The following is a 13,176-nucleotide window of genomic DNA, read 5'->3' as shown; positions in this document are numbered from 1 at the left end:
ATTAAGAAGGAAACAGCTATGAAAGTGACTTAGCATTGTGACTATGAATTTGCCATCTTAATTGCCATCACGTGTAAAGAACAAAAGCTTTTAAAGAGTGAAAACACAGCCATACTAGTTTGTCTTTAATAACAAGAATAAATGGAAGCTGAGAAACTTCACCAAAGCCCTAATGATTCATTAGTTTAAGACACAGCAAACACTGTACTGACTTAAAATACTTTGTAATGCTTATTAGCTTAAGTAAACTAGAATAGTATACACATACCAATACACTCAGTTCCACTTGTTTAATTAACTGTACAAAATAAAATCTTTAGTAAATTTTGACTTTTTAGTAATATCAACACCTCTGTAATTTTTCTACAGGAAGCTAATTTATGCACTGAAAGTTCTGGCAGACTTCTGCAGAAGAAAAAATATTTGCAGAAATTCTCAGGTTCTTTATATTTCTGTAATGGAATTTGAAACTTGGCATGAAATAAAGTTTTAAAGACTCAAATATACCAGGAGTATCTTTTATAAGTTGCTCCTGCCTTTGGAGAGAAGAGAGCAAAGGAATTTCATATAGAGCTTACTCTTCTTTCCCAAGGTCTACGATAGCTGGGTGTCAGTCACCACCACACTAAATCTTCAGACTTGTGCATAATGAAAGTTCAACTATTATCTCCATTTCTGAACGGTACACTTGTAAAAAAACCCACCAGAACTTGCTAAGGAGCTCCACTAACCCTTCCTATGCTCTAAGGATGATAATACAACTCAGACTTCTAAATGCCAACTGAATTTTTATCCTGCAGGTCTTCCAATACTTCAAGTGTAAGAGCTTAGAAAAGGGAAGGAGAAACAAATTTCCCTTGAAAAAGATGAATTCAGCAAAGAGACAAATAATTCTCAGCCTTGACCTTTCCACATTAAACAAAGTTCCTTACATTACTTCAGGAAAATTATTAGGATATCTTTTTTTTTTAAACAGAGAGTGACTAAAACCCCCTTCTGGTGCAACTAGAGTTTGATCTCCAATGTATAATATGGTAGACTGAAGTCTGAATAAGACATGTGCAATGTCATAGAGAATGGTTACTCCAGATTTTACCTCAGATACTGAAAGGAGACAGAAAAGAGAACTCCAGTTCTCTCCTTCACTTACTTTTGGATTGTGAGAAAGTAAGCAGGAATACAAAAGTTGCATGGTCTATCAAAGATGCCAGAAAAATAGATTAACATGCAAAGTTCATTTTGTAAGTGTGCAATTTTGGTTTTGTTTTTAAAGGCTTAACTGAGTAATCTGTAAAATGTAGAATTAAATACTGACCTTTGAGATCTGGTCTATTTCGGATAGCCACAGACACAAAGAAGCAATCCATATCCACGTGCATTATACAGCTCTGTGGCTTGGCTGAGCTTGCAACAGACACATTACCTAGTATGAAGATACACCAACAGAAAACTTGAACCCTAATTTATACACATCAGTACTACTCACAGTAGGCATCAAGGACTACTACCAATTTTTTACCACCTTAAATTATAAAGATTTTTGTTTCTCCTCACCAATAAGGTATTTACATTTACAAAATTATCAAGAGAAATGTTAACATAAACAGTAGACAAACAGCCTAAACAATGCATCAACTTAAAAGTTTCTATTTTATTTTCTCATAATTAACATCTACCTTACAAATTCCCCCAACCCAAGAAGATGCATATTGTGGGAACTGGATCTTTATGTAGCTATGTTAACACTGAATCTGAACAGAGAACTTTACTCCTTTTTGTTCATCAATCAGAAAACTGTTCCAAAAGGTTGAAAAAAAGTTTAGCTGCACTCAGAGCTACCATTAATTCTTCATGAGAAACACCAAAAATAGTTTTATACCTCCCGAGCAACTGGATTTTGTCCCTGCTTTTGTTCATTGTCACATTTTGTTCATGCAAACATTCAGCAAAGATGAGCAAGATAGCTCCAGATTGAAACACACTAAAAGCACTAACAATACTCCTGTGAAGTATTCTATTCAAGTCCAAGTTCAAGTCTGCATTTCTATGTTGCTGACCTACCAGAGTAGGCTATATCTAACAAAAAAAAAAAAAAAAAAATCTGAATGTGAACAATGCATAAAGTGTAGCAGTGAAAAAATACTTCAAGTGAATTGTTCTGGTTAACACCCAAGTTAATTACTGAGAAACCGGAAAAACGTTTTCCTGTTTTTAATAATTTACCATTTGAACTCATTCTTTGAAAAATAAGGACTGTCTTATAAAGGGCATATTTACAAATCAAGTGACCAAGTAATGCTTAAGAAGCTGCTACTTGTCAACTGAAACAGTCTTTTACTAGTTGAATACTCTAGGCCAAATCAAAGACAAAATAAAAATATATTAGCTTATACAGTATTTTGATGGAAAAAAACACACATTAAGATAGTTTGTAAGCTAACATGTTTTATAACTAGGGTGTCCTAGTACAAACACAGAATCAGTTAATTCATTTGTCTAACAATTTTTTAGGATGTGGTAATTTATCGTCAAGCATATTTTCATATGAGTGCAAGTGAATATGTTTACAGCACAAGAGTCAGAATCTCTGATGGTACAGAGCTAGCATTTTAGTTAATAAGACTGCAAATGAGAAATTCTAAAGATGCAAAATACTTTATCTATACTTGTAACACACTGCATCTCACGAATTACACATTTTTTCATTTTGGCCCTTGATGTAATGACATAAAACATTTTTCTTCTGTCATAAGCCAGGTTCAGAAGTCCCATATGACACTGCTACTCATTCAAACAGACCCAAAGGTATATAAAACTCTTGCTAACAAAAAAAATAAATAGCTTTTAGTTCACTTCCAAATGTTACTTTTGAATTTTCACACCGAACTATAAGCAGCAAGGTTTTCTTCTGTATTTTTTCCCTTTAGGTTTTCACACACCAACTACAGATACTGTGTATTTAGATATATAGTGTATATATATAGATATATATATAGAGAGAGAGTTTTCTTCCCCTTGATCAATCCACATATCTTGGTAAAGTCAGGAATATTACTTCTACATGGAGGAATTGAATATAGACCAGATTATCACATTAAGTCACACTTTGAGTTAAAAAAAAAAAAAAACCCAAACAAAAAACAACAAAAAAACCCCAAAGCAGTTGGATCCTTTAGTTTTCAGTGTATCAGTCGACAAGCTTTTCCAGACAATCTGACTGTAATGTGAATATTGAATACTAACCTACTTAGTCTCAGTCAGACATTTAATGTACAAAGAAAGATATAAGGCACCTTCTCAACATAAACCTTCTTAAACAAGTATCTACCTGTGTCAGTTTTAAGTGCAGTCCTGCCTGCTTTCCATTTTTTTAATTTTTCCCTTCCTGGAAAGACACCGCTGTTTTTTCTCTGCAGGCTGTTGACAAACTCTGTCAATTCACACTTCCAGGTTGATATGTGATGCAGTCTTGAATGTGAATAAAAGTCAGAAATAAAACTACAATCTGAAGGTTTGGACACAGGTAAGGAAGCTGCCTTGCTAGGAGCAGGTACAGAAGTGCTTTTTGTGCTTGAAGGCCCCTGAACAGTGGAGTGGTGAGCACCATTTATTTTAGCATTACTGTGCGAAGATGAAGATGAGGATGAATTACTCATAGTCCTATGTGGATTCCATGAGAAGTCTGTATTTTTGTTTCTTTGCTGCAACTGCTGTGTTGTGCAGTCTCTAAAGTCAACCATGCCTTTTTCAGTCTCCCCCTCCTCCTGCATAGGCCCTGGAGAGAACCTGCTCGCAGCATCGTTGCCGGAGGGCACCAAGCAATCCTGTGTCTTTAAGGCACTGGTAGAAGTGTGTGTGTGTCCATTAAAAATGGCAGTGCTTTCTTTGTGGGACTGAATCCCATTCTGTTTCCATCGGGGAAGGATCTGCTCTAGCTCTGTAAATCCAAAATTGTCACTTTCCTCTTCCTCTTCTTCATTGCAGCTATTTATTCCATTAGGTGTGATCTCATTTTCCATCTCACACTTTTTAATATGATTTCTGAAACAGATATAATTATTTATCACAATACCTTTTATTAAAAAAATGCACATTTACAGGTCATTTCAAGCGCAAAGTATTTATCTTCCCAATTGTTATCAGTATATACTTGAGTAGTTTTTACATTCTCAAGACAATTATCTCAAACTCTGAGCCATGTCCTCTCAATGTCACAAAATACTGTATTGCTGTACAAAAGATTTCACAGATTTGGTGTATTATTAACGCAGTACTACCACGAGTTTACACAGGAGTGACTGAAATCATGCTCACACTAGAAAAGCTATTTCCAAGGCCTTTAATTTGACCATCAGTCTCCAATCAAATTATAATAATTATTTGTTAACGGAATTGTACTACCATGAACAACACAAATGGTGCAGGAATATGCAAACCATCAGAAGGAGTTATCTTTTTATCAAGAGATGTGATTTTCCTTATCTAGCTACAAGCAAACAAACAAAAAAGAAAAAAGAACGTATACATTGAAAACTTTTCTTTTTTTGAAAATTATTTTAGATTAATGTGTTAGATTTATTTTATCTTCTCTCAAGGAAAAAACTGTTTAAGTTCTATAAATCATATTCTTAGCTTTTGACAAAAACCCAAATGAACTACTTTTAATCTTTTAAGCATATAAAACAATTTACATTTACTCTGAGGATATAGAGGCAAAGCTTTCATTCAAAAAAAATAACTCTGTAACAAACCTAAGCAAAATTAAAAACAAAGCCTTCAAGAGTTGTACATATTCTTGATTTGCTGAAAAAACACAACCATCATTCCCAACTCCTAAAGCCAGCAATTTAAGTACACAAAAACAAGGTGGGAAATAATTAGCTGTCCGGTACACCAGGGAAACCAGACAGCCAATTAACTGTGACAACAATTTGGGTAAAATTATCACAATCATAAATTATATTAAAAACAGTACTTCTGAGGAGTTGCATGGTTGAAAGGGGTACATATTTAGTATCAGTGGATAAGGCAGGCTTTTAAACCCGTTTTTCAGACTAAATTGATATTTTTGGAAGCCTGACTATTCTTCTTATTTAAAAAACACTAACAATGCAATAATAAGAGGTGATGGTGATTGTATCACTCATTGTTTAAAATACAGGTAAAGAAATACCACTTAGGATATTAATTTTGTTGCACCAGTTTTATTTTTCCTAAATATAGACAAATCCCACTCATGTGGTAAAGTATCCTCAGCATTACGCATAACTCGATTTTAAATAAATCAGCAGCCCATGGAAGAACACAGATCACCATCACAAATCAGAAAGTATAGTATCTTGTACAGTCTCTTCGGCCCTGTTTGAGCAGTAGTGTTGGACCAGATGACCTCCAGAGGTCTCTTCCAGCCTCAACCATTCTACAATTTTATGATTCTTGCCTCTAATCAACAAACACGTGCTTCTGAAAAAGATGCAGGAACCCTCTAAAAAAAATCTGCAGAAGAGTCTGTTCAAGTGAAAGGTTGCTTTCCAAATTCCAATTCCTTTGCTACTTAAGAGTTTTGATGGTGCTTTCTCATCTATTCCCTTCTCAAGGTCTTTTAGGAGAATTTTTTATATTAATTGGATTTTTTTAATCCATCTTCTCTCTCAAGTGTGACTTAACGTTGGTGTTAGCATACATAAAGTACTGTGACATTTTTTTTTAAAGAAGCTAAAGAATTTTAACAACTAATATGCATTTACATTTGTTCCTAGGCACCTTTAGCAAGAGCAATCAAATCATACCAGCTTTTTGATTCTGAACTAAAGACATGCTTTTCAGTGTCACTGGTCAGAACCCTTTAACGTATGCCTGTTGCTTCCATACAGATATGCTACATCCTAGGATTCCTAGTTCACATTATCAAGCAAAGTGTGGTCCAAAAACTAGAGGCAAGGCTTGGTGTCAAGGTAACTGTAAGTAGTCTCCTCAACTATTTATATAGCTATACCTTATTTTTAAATTTCAGTGCCTCACAGCTTTCCTCTTATAAAACTGAAATTAGTTTTAAAAATACTATGTAGTTATACACGAAAACCCATTATGGGTGAATGATTAGCATCTGCATTACAAGATCAGAAACACTTACACCCTGTTGAGATCTTTAGCTATATTGCTTGGACCTGGCATGGCATCTTCAGGTTTGCATATGCTATTAAAGTTGAGACCTTTTTGAACACTTGACTGCTTGGTGTAAAGCTGATACGGAATGTGTGAGAGGAGGCGTCCAGCTTTAATGCTGAAACAAAACAAACAAAAAAAAGGAACAGGTTACTACTTAAGATATTTTTTAAAAAAACAACCTTCTATGCTAAAAAATACCTCATGTGAAATAAACTATTACTTTGGTCATTACTTTTTGCTGTTCTGCTACACGTACTTGCAGTCCCTTCCACAACCTCTTGCCCACTACTGACTGGATTGAACTGAAAAGCAATTTGTGATGTGGTGACTGGTATTACAAAAGACATTTGCACAGTTGTGTTGGTCAGTTGTCTACATCCATTTCTCTTCTCCAATTGACACACACAAAACACAAATATTTAATTTCAAAAACAAAATAAACAATGCCCCAGTAAAAAAAAAATAAAAAAATTGGTGAATGGTCCAAGTTATTCTAACTGAACAATGCTGACTGAGCTCTTTAACTTGGAACAATGCAAATATATGTGTTCCAAGTAAATTTGGGTAGAATCTAAAGGTCAGTTAGGATGCAGTTCACTATTAAAGAGTAACTATTTTTCCATTCCAAAAGGATAACTACCCCTTCTTGTGAGAAAATTCACTGAAGAAAGCTAGACAGAAGAATAATTTCCAAATAGACCTTCCACAAATATCGACCACAATCATTCCAGTTCCATCCTATGTGTTCCACTGTACCTCCCTCTTCTTTTTCTTCTTCCACTGAAACCACAATTATACTTCAATAACTGCTAAATTCCTTAGGGAAGTCATGGACTTTGAAGTGGAATCCTCTCAAAAATACACCACAGCATGATTTTCATCTCTCCATGCCAATGCCTGTTGCTAGCAGTACAGATGACTGCCTTCCCAGCCTATACTTCACCTCTTCTTCATATACAACTCTTCATATTGAACAACAGGTCAGAGATGCTGAAACTTCTTAGAGCAGAGGTACCTCTCTCATATCAAAGCTTAATATCGGCGTTCAGTTTTGAAGATATAACTGGATTCGAATTTTTAAAGAGAATTTAACTCAGTGACAGATACAGTTTTTCTGTTCTTCTACACCCGAATGCTTTCTCTTTTAACTAGCTTAAATGTGTACTCCTGTCAAGGGAGCTGGACAGTGGAACAAAAGCCCTCAGGAGCTTTCTTGTTGCAATTAGGAAGAATATAGTGGGAGATAGCATTTCCCAATTAGATAAATTAAAACTAGTTAGGCATACACACAGAGACCTGGCAAGGTTTCTATGGGAATGGGACAGTAAAAACAGCCCTAAAAATATATCAATTGTTTGACACATTAATATACAGCATTCATAAAGGAACATCATTTACATTAAACCTTACCAGAGTTGAAAACACACATGGTAGAATTCCAAAGCGTTCTTGTACAGAAAGTGGTGATGCAGCAACTAAGCTTTTACAATGCCTGATTAGACTGTTTCTCATGTTGCCATGTGAACCTGGGTGCACAAGCACCTAGGTAGTATTTAAAAATCATTACTGCAATTTCAAGATGATAAAAAAATCACATTCGTTTAAGACCTTGTTCGTGCTACCATTTTAGCTACTAGAGTAGCTGCATTAGTAGATCAAGACACGGTTGGTTTGGTTTTTTTCAAACCGTATTAAGATGCAGTAATAGGAATCCTATTTTAAATGCATCATTCCACATCATTCCCATTCCCCAATCCCTAGATCACAGAATTCATAAAAACTAAAAAAATTAAGTTGGAAAGGGCCTCTGGAGGTCTCTAGTCCAAACACTGCTCGAAGCAGGGTCACCTTCAAAGTTAGATCAGGTTGCCCAGGGCTGAATCCACCAAAATTTCAAATATGTCTAAGAGCAGAGATTCCACAACCTCTCTAGGCACCTGTTGCACTTAATCTCTTTCACTGTGACAAATCTTTTCCTTATACTCAGTCAAAATTTTATTTGCTGCAACTTGTGACTATTGCTTCTTGTCCTCTTACTGTGCATCTTGAAGAAAAACCTGGCTCCATGCTCTCTAACCTCCATATAGGTAATGAAAGACAACAATTACATCCCCTCCTAGTCTTCTCTCCAGGCAGAACAAAACCAATGTCCTCACCTTCATCCTATATTATGTGTTCCAGGCCCCTATTCATGGTGGTGGTTCTCCTCTGAACTCACCCCAGATTGTCAGTATCTTTCTTGTACTGAGAAGCCCAAAACCAGACACAGAATTCCCAATATAGCTTCAGAAGTGCCAAACAGATTGCAAGAATCACTTCCCTTGACCTGCTGGCTATGGTCTTGCTAACGCAACCTAGTACACTGTTAGCCTTCATCTCCACAAGGGCATAACTGCTGCGCCACGGTCAACTTCACCAGAATCGTCAAGTCCTTCCCTACAAGGGTGCGTCCTAGACAGTGAGCCCTTAGCCTGTCTGGTTGCATGGAATTAATTCTGTCCCATGTGCACGACTCTGCATTTGACTTCGCTGAATTTCATGAAGTTTCTGTCATCCCATTCCTCCAGTTTTTTTGAGACTCTCCAAAGGGCAGCCCTGCTCTCCAGTGTATCAACTGTTCCCTTCGATTTGCTGTCATCCACAAACTTGCTGAAGGTACTTTCCACTGCATCACCAATGTCCACATTGTCAGCAAAGACATTAAACTACATCTGCCCCAGTACTGACCCTTCAGAAATGTCAGCTGTAACGATTTGCTAGTTTGACTCAAAACTGTTGACCACTTCTGTCTGAGCCAGGCCATTGAGCCAGTTCTTCACCCAGCTAGCAGTCCACTATCCAATCCATATCTCACCAATCTGACTAAAGGAATACAGTGGGGGACTATGTTGAAAGCCCTACTGTAGTCAAAGCAAATGATATCCACTGTTCTCTCCTCATCCAGCCATCTCACCGTAGAAGACAACAGGCTGGTCAAGCATGATTTGCCACCCTAGATATAGCTCCCAGGAAGGTATCTTCCAATAGTCTTCAGTGACTGTGGTGAAGCTGATCACAGTGCAGTTCTCTGGATCCTTCTTCTTTCCCTTTCTGAAGACAGGCATGATATTTGCCTTTTATCCAGTCTTCTGGAAAATCTCATCCGATTGCCAAGAATTTTCAAATATGAGAGTGGTGTAGCACTGCTATCAGCCAGCTTCTTCAGCCTCCTTGGACGCATTCTATCCAGTACTCTAAAGTTGTATATGTCATGTTTCCTTAAGCGAACGATAATTTATGCTTCCTATACCTTTGTCAGAATTTTTTTCTCCAAACTCTGCCACTAGGCGCACAGGCCTTCAAGGCATGAAAGCAGGGCTTGCGACTAAACACCGAAAAAAAGACAGTATTGAACACCTCAACTTTTTCCATATCCTTTGCCATGGGGTTGCCCCACCACTCAAAAGCAAGCCTGCTCCATTTGCTTCTGATATAGCTACAAAAGCCATCTCTTTACCCTTTAATGCTTCAGTAGTTTACAAAAAGAAGTTACTGTGTAAAAGTAACATAGCATCTCTTCTGAAAGCCGTACTTTTTAAGACTGGTAGCTTTTATTTATTCAATATTTTGCATTCTGAATCCTCACCAGAAAAAGGAAATGAAGTGTGACGTACTGGACTAATTTTTTGTTTTTCTGGGGAAACTATTTTCAACTATTTTCTTCACGGTTGTGTTAGATTAACGCAGATCTTTAAGAAAAATATTCACTCAATCTGAAGATCAAAATAAGCAATCCACAAATTCTACTGGCAGCTCGTTTTAGTGGTCAGTTATCCTCAATCTCTGAAAAGTGATTTTATTTTCAATGTCTAAGAATGTTTCTTAAAATAATACTCACATTTGAAAGTCAAGCCCTCAGATCAGGTTATACCAAAATTTAAACCACCTAAGTAATCTAAATTTGGCTTCCATTGGACACTGCACAACAACCTTTCCAAGCTACATGATTGTGTTCTGTATTTTTCAAATAAAGGAAGAAAGATTTAGAAAGGAGGTCTGCCTGCAAGTCTCTTCCTTCATTTGTTCCAGAAATAGAGAGATAACAAAAACACACAACAAGGGAAGCGCAGAGCGACTTACTTCGTTGCTGAAGCAACCACACATTACTTTGCAATACTGGAATTTGCAACTACACCACAGGATCTCTATGTGATGCTAATTAAACCAAAATTTTAAAGCTACTTGCATTTAACAGGTTTATGAGATAGTGCAGAATGTCCACAGTTCAGAATACACAAAGCTTTTGATGCAACAATGAACTTCAACATATACGTTACCATCCTTGTGTAACTGAAACTTCTTATTTAATAAAGTTCACATGGTATATTCCAAATTATAGACATTTCTGGTGTTTCACCTTAAGGTCGTTTTGGTGACTCTCAAATGAAAAATGAAAATGATAGCTAGTGTAGTAAGTGCTCTGGTAAGTTCATTTATCTTTGGAAGGCAGACAGATGCTATATAGTGATAAGCACCAATAAAAGACAGGAATTAATTATTAATTCCATTATCAGCGAAGAATTCAAGTCACATGCAGTAAGTAAGGAACAGGGTTACAGAGACAAGAAGCAAAAAACCAAAACACTAAATTAGCAATTTGCAACCTGACTTCAATCTTTTCTGTGAAAAGAATGTGGCAGGTACCATAGTGAAAAAAAGATAGCATGTGACCATTTAATTAAGGACTAGATCATAATGTGTGCACAGAAAGAAATAAATCCAAGCTCCACAGACAAACGACCTTTTCATTTTGCAACTTTGGATGCAACTGAAGATATAACAACACTGCTTCACCAGCAATTTGTGTCTAACATTTTAGAGATGATTCTTAACCAAATTAAAAAACCCCAAACTCATAATATTGCACTAACATGATGAGCATATGAATATTCAACAAATTTGGAACCTCTGCGTCCACTGCACTGATTTTCACCAGCTGATCTACTGAGGAGAACATCATTTGGTATTCCATATACAGATATGGAGTATTTAACCAATGAGTACTCTTCAATATTGTTGAGAGGAAGGGAAAAAATCAGAGGTTATTGTGAAATTAGCTTTTATTCCAGATTCTGGCACGAACCCTGTTCTACTGAGACAGTGAGTGCCCTGTCTCCTTGGGCCCAATCCCAGGTATCTGTCTATACCCAGTTCTTCTGACTTATTCTACAGTAGAAGTTTCCAGAACCTGACCACAAGACAAGGGAAATTTTAGGTGATTTAATACAATAGGTTCTAGCAAGTCTCTACCAAATGTATACAGTGATTTTTCCAGCTTGGTTAAAATCATAACGAGCTTTAATGGCATCAATGAAAACACCCACATCTTTCAAATAAAAACACACCTACCACCAGTTTTCCAAGTTCTTAAACTCAAGGGTGAGGTCCTAAAATTGTTTAAGAAATGTACCTAAAGTCTTTCTCAAACTGAAGAACCTATCATTTCTGAATAAAGTTTAAAAAATTTACCTTAAAGATAAATTATATGAAAGAGCTGAATCCAAAGGACTGAGAATCAGCAAACTGAAAACAGGAACTCTAAATAGGATTTTACAAGTATATATGCAGAACAATTCCTTGCCTTTTTCTGCTGGTCATCTAGGAAAGAGGCTAGTTAAGAATAGCATGACACTGACAGAATGATTTCCCTTGCCTGTGCTATTTCCCATGGGTTCCTCAGATGGAAGAAGACAGATGCAAGCCAGATTAACTGCTCTGAGCCTGGCTATCATCTTTTTCAAGGACCTGAGGAAAACTTTCGTTGATCCTATGTATTCCAGTGCATGGAGGAACCAAAGAACATAGTCTTTGTAAATAAAACTTGTGTTTTTTTTCTTATTTTGTTTTTGTTTTGTTATGAAGTCACTACATGATAAATGTTTAAATGGTTTAATTTCAATTTTATGAAAATGCTTTTCAATTTAAATTCTTCTTTATTTACAGATGAACTGAAACCTCATGCAATGCATGAAGCACGAGGTTAAAAAACAATCACCTGGTACTTATTTGAACACACTGAAATGAAGGCTGGTCAACTGAGTGGATAATAAAAGGAATCAACAGGATAATGTCTGGTTTCCTGATATGTCTGAGACTTTCTGATGTTCTTAGTGAAGTTACTTAAGGAACAATCACTAAGAAGTGTATCTTCAATGTAACAGTGGTATTTTTACTCAGCTGTTCTAAAGATGGATTTATTTTAAACTAAAGCATAATCTCAAAATGCAATCTTCTATAATGCTGTTTTCCCAGATCTTCCTTCTTTCTTTTTTTTTTTTTTTTTTTACAAAAGGAGAAATCTCCAAAAGCAGTAGACCTAAACTTACCTTTCCATGATCCATTCTGGCCGAACTACTTTTTCTCCTTTCAATTCTTTTATTTTGGCATTTGGAAGATTTGTGGCAATGATGTGAGTTGTTTTTGATCTGGAATAATACACATGGTATTGGCCTCCATGCAACATCATTAGCCGTCTTAATTCATCAGCTGAGGGATCTATAAAATTAAAACCAGAAATATTGCTGTTTTGTGTCAGCAAATACAGTAAGAAAAACAACTGTAATTGAGAAATATGCCATGATCAGAAAGAGTGCAAACCATTGTTTTTCTACTGAAAACCATACAAGTTCTTCAAAGAAAAACTCAGAAAAGCTTTTCTGAAGAAATGCAGAAAACTGTGTTTTTGAAGAGACTGATTCAAAATGTAAACATTCTACTTGTTATAGAGGATCTTTCCACAACATGTATAGTGGAGGCAGTGAAAAAATACTCAAGTAGATTTAATGCTAAACTACATTAAAAAACACTTTACATCAATATAACACAAAAACAAGTATTAGATTAACTCACCTGTCTTTTCACCAGAGTTTGGGAGATTAGTTTATAGCCAGAAGTAACAGAAAATAATTAATATCAAAAGGGCTTAGCAACAGCATAGAACTCCTACTATACAATTTCTCATTTACTGAA

General features: G+C 36.0%; 1 protein-coding gene across 4 annotated transcripts in view; it reads right to left on the bottom strand.

Moving 5' to 3' along the window:
- The window catches only part of REV1 (REV1, polymerase (DNA directed)), a 51,815-nt gene that overhangs the window by 36,296 nt on the left and 2,343 nt on the right, over window positions 1–13,176 (bottom strand). For all 4 annotated transcript variants that reach the window (XM_010078205.1, XM_010078204.1, XM_010078208.1 and 1 more), the window contains exons 3-6: window positions 12,534–12,702; window positions 6,134–6,283; window positions 3,329–4,041; window positions 1,316–1,423 (exon numbers count right to left, since the gene is read on the bottom strand). In XM_010078205.1, the coding sequence (XP_010076507.1) occupies window positions 1,316–1,423; window positions 3,329–4,041; window positions 6,134–6,283; window positions 12,534–12,702 (1,140 nt within the window). The remainder of the gene's footprint in view (window positions 1–1,315; window positions 1,424–3,328; window positions 4,042–6,133; window positions 6,284–12,533; window positions 12,703–13,176) is intronic.

This window comes from Pterocles gutturalis, unplaced genomic scaffold, assembly GCF_000699245.1.
Source record: "Pterocles gutturalis isolate BGI_N339 unplaced genomic scaffold, ASM69924v1 scaffold30228, whole genome shotgun sequence".
NCBI classification, from domain to species: Eukaryota; Metazoa; Chordata; class Aves; order Pterocliformes; family Pteroclidae; genus Pterocles; species Pterocles gutturalis.
Note: the sequence above shows the minus strand (reverse complement) of the source record. Positions and strands in the feature narration are given on the sequence as shown.